Source organism: Trichomycterus rosablanca, chromosome 23, assembly GCF_030014385.1.
Source record: "Trichomycterus rosablanca isolate fTriRos1 chromosome 23, fTriRos1.hap1, whole genome shotgun sequence".
Classification (NCBI taxonomy): domain Eukaryota; kingdom Metazoa; phylum Chordata; class Actinopteri; order Siluriformes; family Trichomycteridae; genus Trichomycterus; species Trichomycterus rosablanca.
In genome coordinates this window covers 10,986,766-11,005,656 of record NC_086010.1, presented here as the reverse complement: position 1 = coordinate 11,005,656, position 18,891 = coordinate 10,986,766, and the positions used below count along the sequence as shown (strand labels likewise).

The window sequence follows — 18,891 nt, the reverse complement described above, 5'->3', positions numbered from 1 at the left end:
AGTTATGAAAGACATAAAGACATCAGATGGGTGTGTGTACCTCTCTCATCAGCCTGACTGTATTAGAAGCTGAACTGTTAACTGTGTGAAAAATGTGCTGCTTTAATCTCTTTCCTGTTTACAGTCTGCTCTCAAGACTGGATAGCCTACAATGAAAAGTATGGACAGTGAGATACACACATGCAGTACCTAAAAGAGTAAATACCACAGAAACATGAGCAAATACTCCATGTCTACATTTTATATAGAGTACTTTATATACTATTTATTCTGTATTTGACTAACTGAAGCTTATTTTTAACATCTGTTAACATTTAACAACCTTATTCGTTTACATCAGTGCAGAGACTTCTACAGATATATTAAGCTGTGCTTGTGTTTTATACAATTACTCATCAAACCCGTCATCTAAACAAGCTATTTTAAGTACTAGGGGAAAAAAAGACACTTTTACTCTCCTGGTATTTGCTCTATAATCCATGTGGTTTGTCTAAGCAGCTACAAATAGGCACAAGCATCAAAGGAAACTATTATTCTACTATTAAACTATTATGAACCATTATAAACAAGTCCTAACATTAGCAGCATTTTTTCAAAGCAACGTTTTTTTTTTTGCATTTAATTTATAAGGATTTTAACTTTGGTTACATTCATGACAGGACAGGTACACTATATTGCCAAAAGTATTCGCTCGTCTGCCTTCACACTATGAACTGACTATCGAGTGACGTCCCATTCTTAATCCATAGGGTTTAATATGATGTCGGCCCACCCTTTGCAGCTTCAACTCTTCTGGGAAGGCTTTCCACAAGGTTTAGGAGTGTGTTTACGGGAATTTTTGACCATTCTTCCAGAAGCGCATTTGTGAGGTCAGACACTGATGTTGGACGAGGAGGCCTGGCTCACAGTCTCCGCTCTAATTCATCCCAAAGGGGTTCTGTCGGGTTGAGGTCAAGCTACACCAAACTCGCTCATCCGTGTCTTTATGGACCTTGCTTTCTGCACTGGTGCGCAGTCATGTTGGAACAGGAAGGGGCCATCCCCAAACTGTTCCCACAAATTTAGGAGCATGAAATTGTCCATCTCTTGGAATGCTGAAGCATTAAGAGTTCCTTTCACTGGAACTAAGGGGCCGAGCCCAAGTCCTGCAAAACAACCCCACACCATAATCCCCCCTCCACCAAACACTCGGCACAATGCAGTCAGACAAGTACCGTTCCCCTGGCAACCGCCAAACCCAGACTCGACCATCGGATTGCCAGACGGAGAAGCGTGATTGCTCTAGAGTCCAGTGGCGGCGTGCTTTACACCACTGCATCCGGCGCTTTGCATTGTGCTTGGTGATGTAAGGCTTGGATGCAGCTTCTCAGCCATGGAAACCCATTCCATGAAGCTCTCACACACTGTTCTTGAGCTAATCTGAAGGCCACATGAAGTTTGGAGGTCTGTAGTGATTGACTCTGCAGAAAGTTGGCCACCTCTGCGCACTATGTTCCTCAGCATCCGCTGACCCCGCTCTGTCATTTTACGTGGCTAACACTTCGTGATTGAGTTGCTGTCATTACCAATCGCTTCCACTTTGTTATCCTACCACTGACAGTCGACTGTGGAATATTTAGTAGTGAGGAAATTTCATGACTGGACTTGTTGCACAGGTGGCATCCTATCACGGTACCACGCTGGAATTCACTGAGCTCCTGAGAGCGACCCATTCTTTCACTAATGTGTGTGGAAGCAGTCTGTATGCTTAGGTGCTCGGTTTTATACACCTGTGGCCATGGAAGTGATCGGAACACCTGAATTCACTGATTTGGATGGGTGAGTGAATACTTTTGGCAATATAGTGTAGTTACTTGTTACACAAGATTCATCAGTCCAAGTTTTAAATGTCACAGTCATGGACAATTTTGTACCTCCAATTCACCTCACTTACATGTCTTTGGACTGTGGGAGGAAACCCATTCAGACATGGGGAGAACATGCACACAGAAAGGACCTTCTTGCTGTGAGGCAACAGTGCTACCCACCAAGCCACCGTGACAGGGTGGCAAATAATGCAACAAAACATCTTCTCTTCCCCTTTTCTTCCAATTCCCCACTAAAAACTGCTTGCACCAGGCGCACAGGTGGCGCAACGGTAAAAACACACCCTGGGACACCAGAGCTGGGATCTCGAATACATCGTATCGAGACTCGGCTCTGCCTGCCGGCTGGGCTGAGCAGCCACATGAACAATGATTGGCCTGTTGTTCATATAGGGGTGACTCTCTCATAACTAATGCAATTACGACCTCTGCTGGCTGATTGATGGCGCCTGCACAGGGACGGGAAAAAGAGTGCCGTTAGGGTGTGTCTCTCCGTACACAGTGCTGATCCGCATTGCACTCGTCAAAGTGTAGGTGACAAAATGCATACGGCTGCTGCCCACGTGTCGGAGGGGGCGTGGGTTAGCTTCGTTCTCCTCAATAAGAGCGGGGATCGACATTGGTGGAGAGGAAGCATGACGCAGTCGGGCAATTAATTGGACGCGCTAAAAGGGAGAAAAAGGGGAGAAAAGGCATAAACAAAATATTTAAAAAAAAAAACTGCTGGCACCAAGCCCATGCTGGCTAAGGAGGGCTGCAGTCTAGCACCTGTTCGACCTTCGCTCGCCTAAACACAGACAAGTGTGTCTGGTCTGCGTCCGGTCAAAGCAGTAATGCAGAGACTCGAACTTGAGAGCTCAAATTCTCCACAGTGATGGGTTAGTATTAGACTGCTGTGATTTATTTTGTTTTTGCATGGTGCCATTAACCAAAGTGTCAGGTCTTTTTAGAAGCTAGAACAAAGCATTTGCAACTGAAAGCATCTGAAAACTGGGTAAAACTTCCATTGTCTCAAGGACAAGGATTTAAAATGAATTAAATGAGTTAAAAATGTCAATCAGATTTTTTTTTTTTACAGAAATACCTCATGTAAATATTAACCGCTTGTGACTTGGTTACATACACAACGATCAGCCATAAAACCACCTCCTTGTTTCTACACTCACTGTCCATTTTATCAGCTCCACTTACCATATAGGAGCACTTTGTAGTTCTACAATTACTGACTGTAGTCCATCTATTTCTCTACATACCTTTTTAGCCTCCTTTCACCCTGTTCTTCAATGGTCAGGACCGCCACAGAGCAGGTATTATTTAGATGGTGGATGATTCTCAGCACTGCAGTGACACTGACATACATGGTGGTGGCGTGTTAGTGTGTGTTGTGCTGGTATGAGTGGATCAGACACAGCAGTGCTGCTGGAGTTTTTAAAATACCGTGTCCACGGTAGAAATATGTAGAAAAACAGATGGGACTACAGTCAGTAATTGTAGAACTACAAAGTGCTTTTATATGGTAAGTGGAGCTGATAAAATTGAAAGTGAGTGTAAAAAACAAGGAGATGGTTATAATGTTATGTCTGATCGGTGTACATTTGGTTGTTCATTGGTTGTACAGCGTTACTGGCATAAACTCTGCTAACTCGAAGACTGCCACAGGTCTATACCTCTATAACAATAAATGATCTATATTTCCTAATCATGCGTCATGTAAATGTGTATATTTTCTTTCTAGGCAATTATAAAAAAAAAAAAAAATGCTTCCAGACCCAAAGTAAAGAGTTAATGCCCAGTCAAAGGGTTTTTTGGTTTTTTATTACAAAATTTGTGACACAATTTGAAGCCACTTTAGAAAAAGTAGTACAAAATCCATAGGCACCGCCCGAAAAAGGGAGACGATATTACTCTCTACTGCAATATGATCTGACAATGTGCATTTCTATAATGAATGAATAATGAATCTGCATGGTACACTGAAAGGAAGAGATATTATTGTGGACAATAGTATGTGAATGGAAAAACGTGCCTTTAAAACAAAGTGCTGTTTTTAAATACACAAAACCCCAAACATTACTAACTAGAGGAAGAGTGGAGAAACACAGTTTGATATTTAAGAAAATGTTCTCCCTGAGAGCATGGAAAAAATGGCGGGGAAAAAATGGCCCCCAATTCCTTTTATTTCTGCATACTGGTCACACTTGTTTCAGACATCAAACTACTTTTAATATTAGACACATATAAACACAAAATGCTTTTTAAATGATCATATCATTTATTAAGGGAAAAGTGCTCTTCATCCCTACTTGGCATTAAGTCAAAAAAGACACTGGGCAAAAATGGGATCCATTGGAGAGATGCAAGATGCAAACCACTACTGACTAAGAACATAACTGCTTGTCTCACACTGGCCAAAAACACCAACATAATCTGCAAGACTGATGAGCCAATGATAAAACGTTCTGGGGCTGCTTTGCCTCTGCAGGACCGGGACGAATTGCCATAATTGTTAAAACCCAAACATCCTGGAGGAGGATGTCCACCTGTCAGTCTGTGACCTAAAGATGGATTAGGCAGCAGGACAAAGAACCAAAGCACACAAGCAAGTAAACTCTTGAATGGTTTAAAAGTAACAAGTGGTTGGTTCAAAATTTAGACTTAAATCCCATTGAGATGCTGGCAAAACCATTAACAGGTGGCACAACCAGTTATAAGGTTTAGGAAAGCAATCACTTTTCACATGAGTGATACAGGTTTTAATTAAATCGTTATCTTCAATAAATGGAACGATGATTTAAAAGCTGTATTTTGTGTTTACTCGTGTCTTTATCTTATATTAAAATTAGGTGGAAGATCTGAAACATTTGTACGTGATAAATTAGCAAAAATAAAAGAAATCTGGTGATATTTTTTTCCGCAGCACTGTACTTCTATTACTGGAAAACTTGTAGTCAATCAACAGTACCTTTCTTCTCACTGGTAATAATAACATGACATGGACATCAGCAAATGGAAGTTGTGTAAATTTCTGCCGTTTTCAGTAATGAAAATACATTCTTGCCGTGTCGAAAACAAGATCATGTTTGTATCCGAACAGGGCGTGACGTACGTGGAGCTACAGCTCATCTCTGGCCTGCTTCATAACAAAGCTGTGCAGGCTTTCCAAGTCCCGAGCACCGTTATACTCGTCACCCTGCTGGCCCGCCCGGAATATGAATAGAGATGGGTATCCGCGCACCTACAGTGGAAAAACATGAAGAGCTCAAATACATGTTAAGCAATAAACTTATCACAAAAATTCTATTATAAAACGGATAGTTCCGGTCCTAAAATCTGATTGGCTGAGCCGCGTTCGAAGCCGTTGTAAAATCCCAGATAAACGCACACCTAGGACCACCTCACATCATTCCATATTAATACGCCACCGAAAAGAAAAAGTTAATGTTATGTTCGCCCTCATGTTGCCTAGCAACACTGTTAATCGTGCGTTACTGCTATGATTTTATCACGGGGAAAGAAGTTTTAGGTTCAAAACGTCATTCCCCGTGATAAAATCGCAGTAACGTCTCTCGTGGCTTATTGCTTTATTATAAAACGGATAGTTCCGGTCCTAAAATCTGATTGGCTGAGCCGCGTTCGAAGCCGTTGTAAAATCCCCGATAAACTCACACCTATGACCACCTCACATCATTCCATATTAATACGCCACTGAAAAGAAAAAGTGAATGTTATTTTCGCCCTCATGTTGCCTAGCAACACTGTTAATCGAACTATTTTGCGTCACAGAAGAATGCTTTATTGTAAGTTTATACACAATAAATACATTTATGAATTAAACATTGTTGTATTTATTATATTTTATGTTGACCGCCGTTTTAGCTCCGCTTCGTGCCAAAAACGTCATCCCCGTGCTAAAATCACAGTAATGCACGGCCTCTCGTGGCTTATTGCTTTATTATATATTATATAAAACACTTTCCTAATCCACACAGATTTGTCTATAAGAAAGATTAAGTAGAAGCTTTGTGCCTCTAATATAAAAGCTATACTTTTATTCGATATGTCCAATTAGTCCAATAGTGAAGTTCTGCTGACTCTCATCCACACGCCACCCACTAGGTAAACCATAAACAAATCCAGGATGTGCAAAACATTTTTTTAGGCTTTAGTGGTAACAGTATAGTGGTAACACACACGCGAGCACACCGGAGCTGGGATCTCGAATACATCGTATCGAGTCTCGGCTCTGCCTGCCGGCTGGGCTGTGCAGCCACATGAACAACAATTGGCCTGCTGTTCATATAGGGGTGGGGTAGTAGTAAGCCGAATATGGTCTCCTCGTAACTGATGCAACTTCGACCTCCGCTGGCTGATTGATGGCGCCTGAAAAAAATGCATAGGTTAGCTTCGTTCTCCTCAATCAGAGCGGGGATCGGCATTAGTGGAGAGGAAGCGTGATGCAATCAGGCAATTGGACGTGCTAAAAGTCGGGAGAAAATGCATAAACAAGAACAACAAAAAAATGGCATACTTCCGTACTGAATGTGAAAAGTAGCCGGATGACCTACTGTATGGGCAGCCATTTTTAAGTAAAACTAAAAACTAAAAACAGCTAAAACAGCTCACTGCGGTCCGATAATCTATCCCATAATTCAACTGAAGCTGCACAGGCATTTGAAGCGGAAGCAGAAAGATTTATATAGCTTTATATTTTTATGTTTCGCAGCATTGTGAAAGGACCCAGATCGTTCCATTTGGGGATCGAACCAGTGCCATCCAACGAGCCACCGTGCCACCCATTTTGGTACTTGGTGTATAAAGAAAACTAGTGTCAATCAAACATTGAGTAGGCTATTAGGTACTAGTTAGTTCAAATAAATCAGGAATTTGATGAATATAACCTGCTAGGACTTGTGGTTTGTCCAGTAAAATTCACATTAAACTACAAAAACAACAGAGTAACTTACTGAGAATCTCTCACAAAGTGTTCGCTCAACAGTGCAGTCTACTTTAGCAATCTTGACATCAGTAAGGCCTGGAAAGTCCTTCTTGGCTAGGTCCTCCCAAGCAGGAGCCAGGTTCTTACAGTGACCACACCTTCAACACACCACATATGCACAATAAGCATTTTCATTTTAAATGAGAAAACCTTCTGCTTTTAGACACAAAAACAAACTCAACAATATCCTGTAGCAAGGACACACACAGTTACATTTTTAGAAATCAGTTGTGTGTGATGCCCGCAAATATAAGAACTATAGCAGCGGTCCCCAACCTTTTTTGCAGCATGAACCACTTATATATAAGATATAATTTTAGTGCCGGCGGAGGCGGAAGGATTAGAAAAAGAATTACTATAGAATGGAAAATCGGTGTGAATCCTAAGCTTTTTTTTTATGCAATGAGACGCTGCTCCCACCTAGTGGTGATTGGAGACAATAACACCCAAAGAGTTTTGGAAATTTAATTGCTCTTGTAGCGATCTCTTATTATTTATTCTTTCTGTGCTGCCCGGTAACAAATGACCCACGGACCGGTACCGGTCTGTGGCCCGGTGGTTGGGGACCACTGCACTACAGAACAAGGTGGTATAGTCTACTCTAAATACATTTGTATATTTTTCTGTAATTTTACAGCTTATTAAAGAAGCACTTACCATGGAGCATAAAACTTGATGAATGCTAAACCCTTAGAAACAACATCATCAAAATTGCTTTCAGTAAGAACCACAACAGAGGACTGAAAGCAAAAAAAAAAAAAGAAAGACATTATATTAGAGGATACAGCAACTTGACAATACACACATACACATGCATAAATAATCAAGGTCAAAGATTCCAAATTACTGTTATTGTCTATTGATATCTGGGTGTTTCACCAACATGGCAAACAGTAAACTAAATGTTCAATTTCTAATTTCTTAATTTTATTTATGCATTTTTTTTCTTTTCTCCCAATTTTTGTGTAGCCAATTAGGCAAATGTACCCTCTTCAGACACGATCTGGGTCTCCAACAGTGAGACCCACAAGCTCCCTCCAATGCTTCTTTTTATTCGCCTATACTTCAGTGGATTGACACATGAGGCCAGATATCACACACGGAGAGTCATGCACCGATCTCCGTGCTTCTCCACTCCTCAGCCACTTTTAGACACAGTACAGCAAGACTACGTGATTGTATTCATTACAAAAAGCATAATTTCAAACTGCTTTTATACCCAATCATGACAGCATAACCTATTTTAAATGGTTTTTTTTTTTTAAATATCAGCATTCCATCCAACTTTTTTTGGAAGGGGATCCATTGCATTGCAAAAGATGGATTTTCTTATTACAATATGTGAGAAATCTTTGTGTTTATGTTGTTATAACAGCAGCTTATTATTAGTCATTTTAATTCAGATGTTACCTCTTCCTTATCAGGCTCTGTGTTCTGTGGTATTTCATTGGCTCTTACATCCTCAGCAGCAGGTTTATCCTCAGCAGCAGGTTTATCCTTGGCAGCAATCGCTGCTAACTGGTTATCAACGAATTCTTTAAAGGACTCCAGATCACGTTTTCCCCTGTACTGATCTACCTGCAAAACGATACAGCAACTGAAAGATTAAATTCATTAAATAACAAGGTTAGGAATGAAAAGATCTGTAGATAAGATAGCCAAAGACAACATTTGGCCAAAGTAGTGTGGTTTAGAGCGAATGTCCTTACCTTTTCTCCATTAGTGAAGAAGAGCAGAGTAGGGTATCCACGCACTTGATTTTCTGAACAGATCTCGTAATGCTGAGTGCAGTCCAACTGTAGAACCAGCACAACAAAGACAATTAAATAGTGAAAAGAAAAAATAATGTACATATACGCAAATCTGTGGCAAACGTTTAAAGAAGACACTTCTTGGTGTGGTGGAACTACAGTAACCTGCAGAGGTACAACTTAAACCCTGCTGAAAACCTTTGTCCACTTCCACTACCCATTTCTCAAAGGACCCCAACAGAACCCCAACTGACCAAATATTATTTGGGGACAGTGGTAGCCTAGTGGGTAGAGCTTTGGGCTATCAACCGGAAGATTGGCGGTTCAAATCCAGGCTCTGCTATGCAACCACTGTTGGGTCCTCGAGCAAGACCCTTAACCCTGTCTGCTCCAGGGGCGCCGTACGATGGCTGACCCTGCGCTCTGACCCCAGCTTCCAAACAAGCTGGGATATGCGAAGAAAGAATTTCATTGTACTGTACACCTGTATATGTATACAGTGTATCACAAAAGTGAGTACACCCCTCACATTTCTGCAAATATTTCATTATATCTTTTCATGGGACAACACTATAGACATGAAACTTGGATATAACTTAGAGTGGTCAGTGTACAACTTGTATAGCAGTGTAGATTTACTGTCTTCTGAAAATAACTCAACACACAGCCATTAATGTCTAAATAGCTGGCAACATAAGTGAGTACACCCCACAGTGAACATGTCCAAATTGTGCCCAAATGTGTCGTTGTCCCTCCCTGGTGTCATGTGTCAAGGTCCCAGGTGTAAATGGGGAGCAGGGCTGTTAAATTTGGTGTTTTGGGTACAATTCTCTCATATTGGCCACTGGATATTCAACATGGCACCTCATGGCAAAGAACTCTCTGAGGATGTGAGAAATAGAATTGTTGCTCTCCACAAAGATGGCCTGGGCTATAAGAAGATTGCTAACACCCTGAAACTGAGCTACAGCATGGTGGCCAAGGTCATACAGCGGTTTTCCAGGACAGGTTCCACTCGGAACAGGCTTCGCCAGGGTCGACCAAAGAAGTTGAGTCCACGTGTTCGGCGTCATATCCAGAGGTTGGCTTTAAAAAATAGACACATGAGTGCTGCCAGCATTGCTGCAGAGGTTGAAGACGTGGGAGGTCAGCCTGTCAGTGCTCAGACCATACGCCGCACACTGCATCAACTCGGTCTGCATGGTCGTCATCCCAGAAGGAAGCTGACGCACAAGAAAGCCAGCAAACAGTTTGCTGAAAACAAGCAGTCCAAGAACATGGATTACTGGAATGCCCTGTGGTCTGACGAGACCAAGATAAACTTGTTTGGCTCAGATGGTGTCCAGCATGTGTGGCGGCGCCCTGGTGAGAAGTACCAAGACAACTGTATCTTGCCTACAGTCAAGCATGGTGGTGGTAGCATCATGGTCTTGGGCTGCATGAGTGCTGCTGGCACTGGAGAGCTGCAGTTCATTGAGGGAAACATGAATTCCAACATGTACTGTGACATTCTGAAACAGAGCATGATCCCCTCCCTTCGAAAACTCGTTTTCCAACAGGATAACGACCCCAAACACAACCTCCAAGATGACAACTGCCTTGCTGAGGAAGCTGAAGGTAAAGGTGATGGACTAAACCCAATTGAGCACCTGTGGCGCATCCTCAAGTGGAAGGTGGAGGAGTTCAAGGTGTCTAACATCCACCAGCTCCGTGATGTCATCATGGAGGAGTGGAAGAGGATTCCAGTAGCAACCTGTGCAGCTCTGGTGAATTCCATGCCCAGGATGGTTAAGGCAGTGCTGGATAATAATGGTGGTCACACAAAATATTGACACTTTGGGCACAATTTGGACATGTTCACTATGGGGTGTACTCACTTATGTTGCCAGCCATTTAGACATTAATGGCTGTGTGTTGAGTTATTTTCAGAAGACAGTAAATCTACACTGCTATACAAGTTGTACACTGACTACTCTAAGTTATATCCAAGTTTCATGTCTATAGTGTTGTCCCATGAAAAGATATAATGAAATATTTGCAGAAATGTGAGGGGTGTACTTACTTTTGTGATACACTGTACATAACAAATAAAGTACATCTTGTATATCTTCTATCTTATTTGGGGGCAAACCATTCTTAGAACGGCTATGACACCAACATGCTAATTCGATGGCACAGAAATCAGCGTTGTACTGGTAATAGAGTATTAAGTGCAACATTGTTGTGGGGACATCAGTGTTAACACTGGGGGAAAAAGCTGTTCAAACCAAAAAAAATAAAACTTGTCCAATGATAAAAGCCTAGAGGAAGGTTAACACACACAGTACTAAAAGAAAATGGCTATGGTCAATATCTTTGAACTTAGGATGTGTCCTAATAGGGTGTTTGTTTTTTATAAAGAAGCCTGTAGCCGCTCAGGTGGCGCAGAGGTAAAGTACGCTAGCTCACCAGAGTTGGGGTTTCGAATACATCGTATCGAATCTCAGCTCTGCCTTTCCGACTGGGCTGGGCGGCTGCATGAACAACGATCGGCTGTTGTTCAGGGTTAGAGGGTAAGAAAGTCGGATCGTAGGTCCTCATAACTGGTGCGACTGCGGCCCCTGCTGGCTGACTGACGGCGCCTGCACAGGGCTGAGGAATAATGCTGATGGGGGTGTGGCCCTCCTTACACAGTGCCCGTCAAGTGTATGAACTCGACTCGTGCAGTTGAAAAATGCAGTTGAGAGGCGTCCTCAGTCAGCGGTGAAGGGTCGAATCAGTATAGAGGACAAAATCTGGGTAATTGGACACGACTAGACTGGGGGATAAAAATTGGGGGGAGAATTATATAAAAATATAAAGAAGCCTGTAAATGCAATAAGTATTTGCAAACAACAACACTGCTGCACCTAATAGACTGATACCAGTACAGCACGAAATACCATGTCACTAACATTTTAGTGTAAATGCAGTGCTAAGAATGATCCACCACCCACTATTCAGTGAGACTTCTTATCTATAGAGTCTACATAGCAACAGTAATTGTATACCCACATGTTGCAGCTCATAAATTGGCCAATGAATGTAAGGTAGAATAGAAAACCTAATTAAGTGGCAGGTAAGTACACATACAGCACAGAGAAATAGGTTTTATTAATGGAATCTTTACAAACCTTGGCAACCTTGACCAAGTCTGAGTGTTCGAAGGTGGTAGCTAGCTGCTCCCATGTAGGAGCCATAGCTTTGCAGTGGCCACACCATGGCGCAAAGAATTTCACAAAGTGAGAGCCTGCAAAAATAGGTCGCATTAAAACATATAATAGCAATATTTTGGCATTACACTGTCTGATAACCTGACCTATGCGATTCTATCAAGCTACCTTATTTTTAAAACATGGTTACTCATGGTACAGCTATCACATACAAGGTGTCCACATTTATGACATACATCTTTGAAAAAGTAAACAAAAAAAAATACCTGTGGAAATATGACTTTTAAAGTTGGAAGCAGTAAGCTCATACAGGCCATGCTTGGGTTCTGGCACTTTGGGAGGTTCTGGTTCACTCTGTGGTTCCTGGCAGGAAGATAAAGAGAAAAATTAGTCTCATGGATCAGTCACAATTGCTAATATCATTAAAAACATTCTTTTGGCTTTATTAGGATAAACGTCATTGTCATTCAGCATTCTAAGGATCAAATGCCTAACACTCATTCTTTATAGACACTGGCACAGACTTGCAGACCACTGCTGCTGTTGTAAAGTGCAAAATATTAATTTGATATTAGACAATGCCTTGATTTAAACCAGACCTGGGCATTGTACGGCCCGCGGGACATCCCCAGCCGGCCCGCATGAGGTTTGAAACAATTTAAAATTGGATGTAAATAAATGTACATCAAACATGCAATACAACAGGACTGATTTTGACGGGAGCGCTGTCTTTAAATATCCGTAAGTTTCGATTTACGTGTGTGAGAGTGTATCAGCTTCACCGTAATGCGAACAGAACTGAGTGTGACTGATGGTGGAGTTTTTAACAAGACATGAACTTCTGAAGTATTTATTAACTGAAGTCAGGTGTAAAGCTGGTTAAGGATCAGAATTTAGGCTCTAAATCACGGTACTAAACAGAGAAATACAAGAACATGAAAGATGCGGAGCATCACACCTGAAGCTTCACTAACAAAACTGCAAAAGCAACAAGGACTTTTTATAAAGTTTAACACATCCAGAACTGAAGCAGTCAGGACCAGCTTTGTGATTTTAAAAAGAATATCCAACAATAACAACAGACTGAAAAATAAATGAGGTAATTAGACTCCAAACAAAATAGTTTAAAAACCTGCACATTTTGTTCACATTTGTTTTTTTTTTGCATTTGTTTGTTTAAATAGTAAAATAATGTTGATGTTTTTACTCTGCCTACTTCTAATGATCTGATTGTAACATCTAAACATTAACAACTTATTAGAACTGCACAATTTACTGCTTCTCATAAAGAGTGGGCAGTTGTAGCCTAGTGCTTAAGGTGCTGGACTAGTAATCAGAAGATCGCTGGTTCAAGCCCCACAACTGCCAGGTTGCTGCTGTTGGGCCCTTGAGCAAGGCCCTTAACCCTCAATTGCTCAGACTGTATACTGTAACTGTATTGTAAGTCGCTTTGGATAAAGACGTCGACGCTAAATGCTGAAAATGTAAATGTAAACGTAAATAAAGAGATAAAATTAATATCGAGCAGAATTAAGTTCACCTTATTGGTCCGGCCCTCCACAACAGTCCCAGTTTCTTATGTGGCCCCTTGGAAAATGTAATTGCCCACCCCTGGTTTAAACCAACAAATACCACGTGCTTCAATCGTCTTCAATCTATAATTCTGAATAAGGATGGAAAATACAGTGTTTACATGCCACCCAAATAAAGAATTGTATTTAAATAAAATCATTTCTGAGATCGACCAGGCTGGGATCCTACACAGACCTGCACATGTGTCAGAAGGGGTGTGTGTTAGTTACGGCCCTGCTTGGTCGGGCTAGGGGTTTGCAGCAGTAGAGGAGATACAACTGAGTAATTAGATACAACTAGATTAGGAGAGAATAATACAAATGCATAGATTGAATCATTAGTGCTCTATGCTATTGATTAAAAAGATGAACGTGGTAGTGTGTGCTGTAGTTGACAAACTGTTGGGCCATTGAGCAACACTGCTATATGCCTACTTATAGCATACTTAGAAAAATGCCTGAGCGCAATGCAAAATTTCTTTATTTATTTCCTTCTGGATAAATAAAGTATCTGTCTATATTCTATCCATCCATCCATCCATCTTTCTTTCTTTCTTTCTTTCTCAAAAGTAAAAGAGCCTGACTCTTGTATATTAAAACTAGGGCTGTCAAACGATTAAAAATTTTTATCGCGATTAATCTCAGAATTTCATATAGTTAATCGCGATTAATCGCATTAAAAAAAATCTGTGTAAATGTTATAGAAAACAAGGATTTTTAAGTGAAATGTTACAATTAAAATGGTGAACACATTTTATGCTAAATGTACTGATGTTAAAAACTGCTGGGACAAGAGAAAACTGTAAGGGAGTTTTATTCACTCACATACTAGGCAGTAAATGTCAGATTGTAGGTTAGAATTTCTCCATCAGCAAACATTGTAGATCAGCGGTGCTTTAGGTGGGATAAGGCGTAGTTATTGTAACAGACTTGTCTGTGGTTGTATCGTGACGATGGTTTGATGGACGTTTCTACACGAAGTGAGTGTGTTTTGACCCTTTGGGGCTTCCATAGTTCATGAACTAACGTGCTCGACTCAGCTTTCCGGTATTCGGTACAGAAGAAGAAGTTAATTAAGTGTAATAAAGTGTTCTGCTCCCGACAACTTGTGAATATAGCGTGTATTTATTTCTTTATTATGCAAGTGCATCACTACCACGATCGGTTACATTATGTTAACAAACCGCAAATGAAAAACGGTGGCAAGTCCGACATTAAAACGTTTGTTCTACCAGTCAAGTGTCAACATGAACTAGAATTTGCGTTAATGGCACTAATTTTTTTAATCGCGTTAAATTGAGGTCGCGTTAATGCGTTATTATCGCGTTAACTTCGACAGCCCTAATTAAAACATATGCATCCCACTATTTAGCAACAGTGTGGAGGTCAATTTCTGTTTCAGTGAGACACACCCCTGTGCACGAAGTACTGTCTATAAAGACATGCACGAACATATCATAGTTAATGGTTTTTAAAGAGAAACCAACAAGCTCATGTTCATTTTATCCACACACTGTTAATAAATTGATATTTAATCAGCTTGGGTTAAGACACACTATTACAGTTTACCTACCTCTGGCTCCTCCTGGAGAGTTTTAAGCATCCAGGTCTCCAAAGAATTCAGGTCTCTTGGGCCCTGATACTTCACAGACTCCTGCTCAGGTTTAAATAGCTTTAAACTATTTAAAAAGTACACAGACACACAAAATGACTTACAGATCTGCAATAAAGAACTACAAATTACTGCCTAAACTATACAGTACAATGTGACAAGTAATAGTTGGAGAATCCGTCCAGCAATGTGTAATTATCTGAATACGTCACAATTATCTAGCGCGTCCAATTGCCAGAGTGCGTCATCCTTCCTCTCCACCAATGCCGATCCCCGCTCTAATAGAGGAGAACAAAGCTAACCCATGTCCCCTCCGACACATGGGCAGCATGTCGTATGCATCTTGTCACCTACACTTTGACGACTGCAATGCAGCTCAGCACTGTGTACGGAGAGACACACCCTGACGGCACTCTTTTCCCATCTCTGTGCAGTCGCCATCAATCAGTCAGCAGAGGTCGTAATTGCATTAGTTATGAGAGAGACCCTAGGACTGCCCGTTTTGATTTATTTAAGTTACAAATGGCATTGTTCTGGTGAGGACTGGGTATCTACCAGCAAAACCATCGGTAAAATCAGGAATGTCTACCAGCAACCAAGGTAGAACTTTGGATATAAAATGATGGTTGGCAGGTTAAAAGATAAAAGCTTAAAAAGAACACATTTTTAAAGCTTACGTTGGGTATCCACGAACACCATGACCTGAGCAAAACTTTGTGTCTTTAGTGCAGTCGATTTTGACCACATAGGCAGGTGGAGATTCCATACTGTTGTATTTATCTGCCAGCTCATTCCAGGTCCCCTGCAGCCTCTTGCAATGACCACACCTGCCCAGGACAAAGTACAAGACACCAAGTTAAAGTATAACATAAACATGGGATTTTAATAGGACGCATAAAACATATTAACTGCAATAAACTTTTGCACACACACCCGATTGTGTAATTAGATCTTGCATTAATATACAACAAGGTTATTATAAATCATGGGCATGGTATAATGCTATATATAAAGTGTTGCTTATGCTATTTGATGGGGATGTAACGATGTACCACAAGACAGTTAAAAATCGATCCACATGTGTAACGATTCAAATCGATTTACATGTATAATGAATCGATATTCACTTTAAACAGCAGAGGGCACTGGTTCTACTCACCTCGCCTGGTTGACGTCACTACAGGGTTGCCAGGTTCTGAATTTTCCAGCCAAATTTATTTATGTGAGGATACTTTCTTTTTTTACACACAAAGGGAAAGGTGCAGCATTGTTTTGCATAGTTTGTACCTACCTCAGAAATAAAAGGGCATTCATTATTTACATTTTCAGCATTTAGCAAACGCCTTTATCAAAAGCAGCTTACAGTACTATGACTCCCAGATCAGACCATCTGATAAGGTAAGAACTAAGAAGCCTTGGTGTCATCCTGGATAACCAGCTGACCTTCTCTTCTCATGTAGCCAACATAACAAGATCGTGTCGGTTCCTCCTCTACAACATCAGAAAGATTCGACCATTTCTCTCCATAGAAGCTACTCAGATTCTGGTCCGGTCACTTGTAATGTCACAGCTGGACTACTGCAACTCCCTCCTGGCAGGTGCTCCCATGTCTACTACTAAACCCTTGCAGCTCATTCAAAATGCAGCTGCTCGCCTGGTTTTTAACCAGCCCAAACACTGCCACATCACCCCACTGCCACCACATCATCACCCCACTGCTGCGTTCTCTTCACTGGCGTCCTGTAGCTGCACGCATTCAATGTAAAACACTGATGCTCGCCTACAAAGCCAAAAATGGACCAGCCCCAAGCTACCTTCGTGGTCTAATCAAACCTCGCTCTGTACTGCGAAACCTCCGAGCCACTAGTCTCGCTCGACTTGATCCTCCACCCAGGACTAGAGGAAGACGAGCATCAAGGCTCTTCTCTGTACTGGCACCCAAGTGGTGGAACGAGCTTCCTCTGTCTGTCCGAACATCTGAGTCTCTTGCTGTCTTTAAAAAACGATTAAAAACCTTCATCACCTCTTTACCGAACACTTAAGCTGACTTGTACTTACTAACACCCTTTTTCATTTCTTTTAAAAAAAAAGAAAAAAAAAAAAGAAAAAAGAAAAAAAGAGTTGGTTCTATCAGGTTTTAGCAGATGTGTTCTTGGACTGTTGTTTTACTTAAACTAGAGTAAGGTAATGTTTACTATGGAAGCACTTCTGTAAGTCGCTCTGGATAAGAGCGTCTGCTAAATGCCAAAAATGTAAATGTTAATGTATTACAGTATACAATCTGAGCAATTGAGGGTTAAGGGCCTTGCTCAAGAGCCCAACAGCAGCAACCTGACAGTGGTGGGACTTGAACCAGCAACCTTCTGATTACTAGTCCAGTACCCTAACCACTAGGGCACAAATACAGTACTTCACTTTTTAAAGAGAAATAATTTGTCTGCAATTTGATTTTGTTTAAAAAAATCGGGAATAAATCGTATCGTGAACCCAGTATCGTGAATCGTGGGTACGGTGTATCGTTACATCCCTACTATTTGATAACTGTCCTGCAGGGGCTTGCCACGTAGGCTGCAATTTCGTGCTGTTGCAAATGCTCGTAAATGTACTAATCCATAGTTAGTTAACCATAACTGCTTACATTTATCATTCTATCCAACATAATCCTTGGTTCTAGATCTTTCCTTACAAACGGTCGATTATAGAAAGACTAACTGATGGGGGGAAAAACACTGGACCGAATGCTCAATAAGCAATCTCAGCAGCCGAACTCGTTCAACTCTGCAGCTTATTACCGACCCCCACCCCCACATTAAAAAAAAAGTATATTTTATATTGTATTATAATTATATTGTATTTAATTAATACTGTATTATTTTGTGTGCATGAATAAAACAAAACACAACCCCTAAAATACATTACCAGTACACTTTGTCTAAACCGGCTACCGGTTAGCTCAACTTGCTAATGAAAACAGTAACTTTACCAAGGAGCGAAGAACATCACGAAGTGTGGAGCAGTCGGAATGGCGTTGTTAAACATTTCCACAGAATAAGTATGTAAAGCATGTTCGTCTTCTTCAGTCTCATTATCACACAATATTGTATTTACGAAAAAAGCAGTAAAAAGAGCGCATTTAATCAGTGCTGAGGTAAACATGATAGCATAAAGCTAAACTACAGACTCTGACAGGAGAGAGGGAGCAGCGAGCTCGCGGACGTCACTTCGCTCTGAATTGTGGGAATGACCAACCGAGTCTGGGGCCGTTTTTAAACCGAACCGCCTGGGCCCAAAGACAAAACCCAACAGATGCCGGTTTAAATACGGGGTGCATGTGTGTTCATCCTGGCACCCCAAGTTGCAAAAACTCATTTCAGGGAGGTACCAACGGACTCGGACCTCGACCCTATTAGTATTAGTTAACGGATTTAGGTTCCCTACATAGTGCACAAGAAAGTATTTTAGATATGAATTTATGTTCCCTACATAGTGCACTAGATAGTGAATTAGACAACTGGTTTATGTTCTCTACACAGTGCACTGGATTGTATATCAGATCATGGATTTATGTTCCCTACATAGTGCACTAGATAGTGTATTAGATAACACATTCATGTTCACTACATAGTGCACAAGAAAGTATAACTAGCTGATGATTTGTGTTCCTTACATAGTGCACTAGATAGTGTATTACATAATTAATTATGTTCCCTACATAGTGCACTAGATAGTGAATTAGACAACTGGCTTATGTTCCCTACACAGTGCACTAGATTGTATATCAGATCACAGATTTATGTTCCCTACATAGTGCACTAGATAGTGTATTAGATAACGCATTCATGTTCACTACATAGTGTACAAGAAAGTATAACTAGATGAAGATTTATGTTCCCTACATAGTGCAC

At 41.0% G+C, this 18,891-nt stretch overlaps 1 protein-coding gene across 2 annotated transcripts; it reads right to left on the bottom strand.

Annotated features, from left to right (window-relative positions):
• Positions 1 to 44: 44 nt before the first annotated feature.
• txndc5 (thioredoxin domain containing 5) lies at positions 45 to 18,151 on the bottom strand. 2 transcript variants are annotated; one of them, XM_062985464.1, is made up of 11 exons: positions 17,970 to 18,151; positions 15,664 to 15,813; positions 14,948 to 15,053; positions 12,070 to 12,166; positions 11,765 to 11,880; positions 8,571 to 8,657; positions 8,272 to 8,439; positions 7,519 to 7,601; positions 6,830 to 6,959; positions 4,972 to 5,100; positions 45 to 146 (listed from the first exon to the last, which is right to left on the bottom strand). In XM_062985464.1, the coding sequence occupies exons 1-10, from the start codon at positions 18,140 to 18,142 to the stop codon at positions 4,978 to 4,980; spliced, it is 1,233 nt and encodes a 410-aa protein (XP_062841534.1). In that variant the 5' UTR covers positions 18,143 to 18,151; the 3' UTR covers positions 45 to 146; positions 4,972 to 4,977. The 2 variants fall into 2 exon arrangements, with proteins under 2 accessions (XP_062841534.1, XP_062841533.1); XM_062985463.1 differs by lacking the exon at positions 45 to 146 and having other exon boundaries at positions 3,659 to 5,100.
• Positions 18,152 to 18,891: the final 740 nt, after the last annotated feature.

Excerpts from the sequence above, each read along its gene's own strand:
- txndc5 (XM_062985464.1), bottom strand. The coding sequence starts at position 18,142 with ATGTTTACCTCAGCACTGATTAAATGCGCTCTTTTTACTGCTTTTTTC. Across the intron at positions 8,658-11,764 it reads ACTTGGTCAAGGTTGCCAAG|TTGGACTGCACTCAGCATTA; the intron begins GTTTGTAAAGAT and ends CTGGTTCTACAG. Across the intron at positions 7,602-8,271 it reads CAGAGCCTGATAAGGAAGAG|TCCTCTGTTGTGGTTCTTAC; the intron begins GTAACATCTGAA and ends TTTTGCTTTCAG.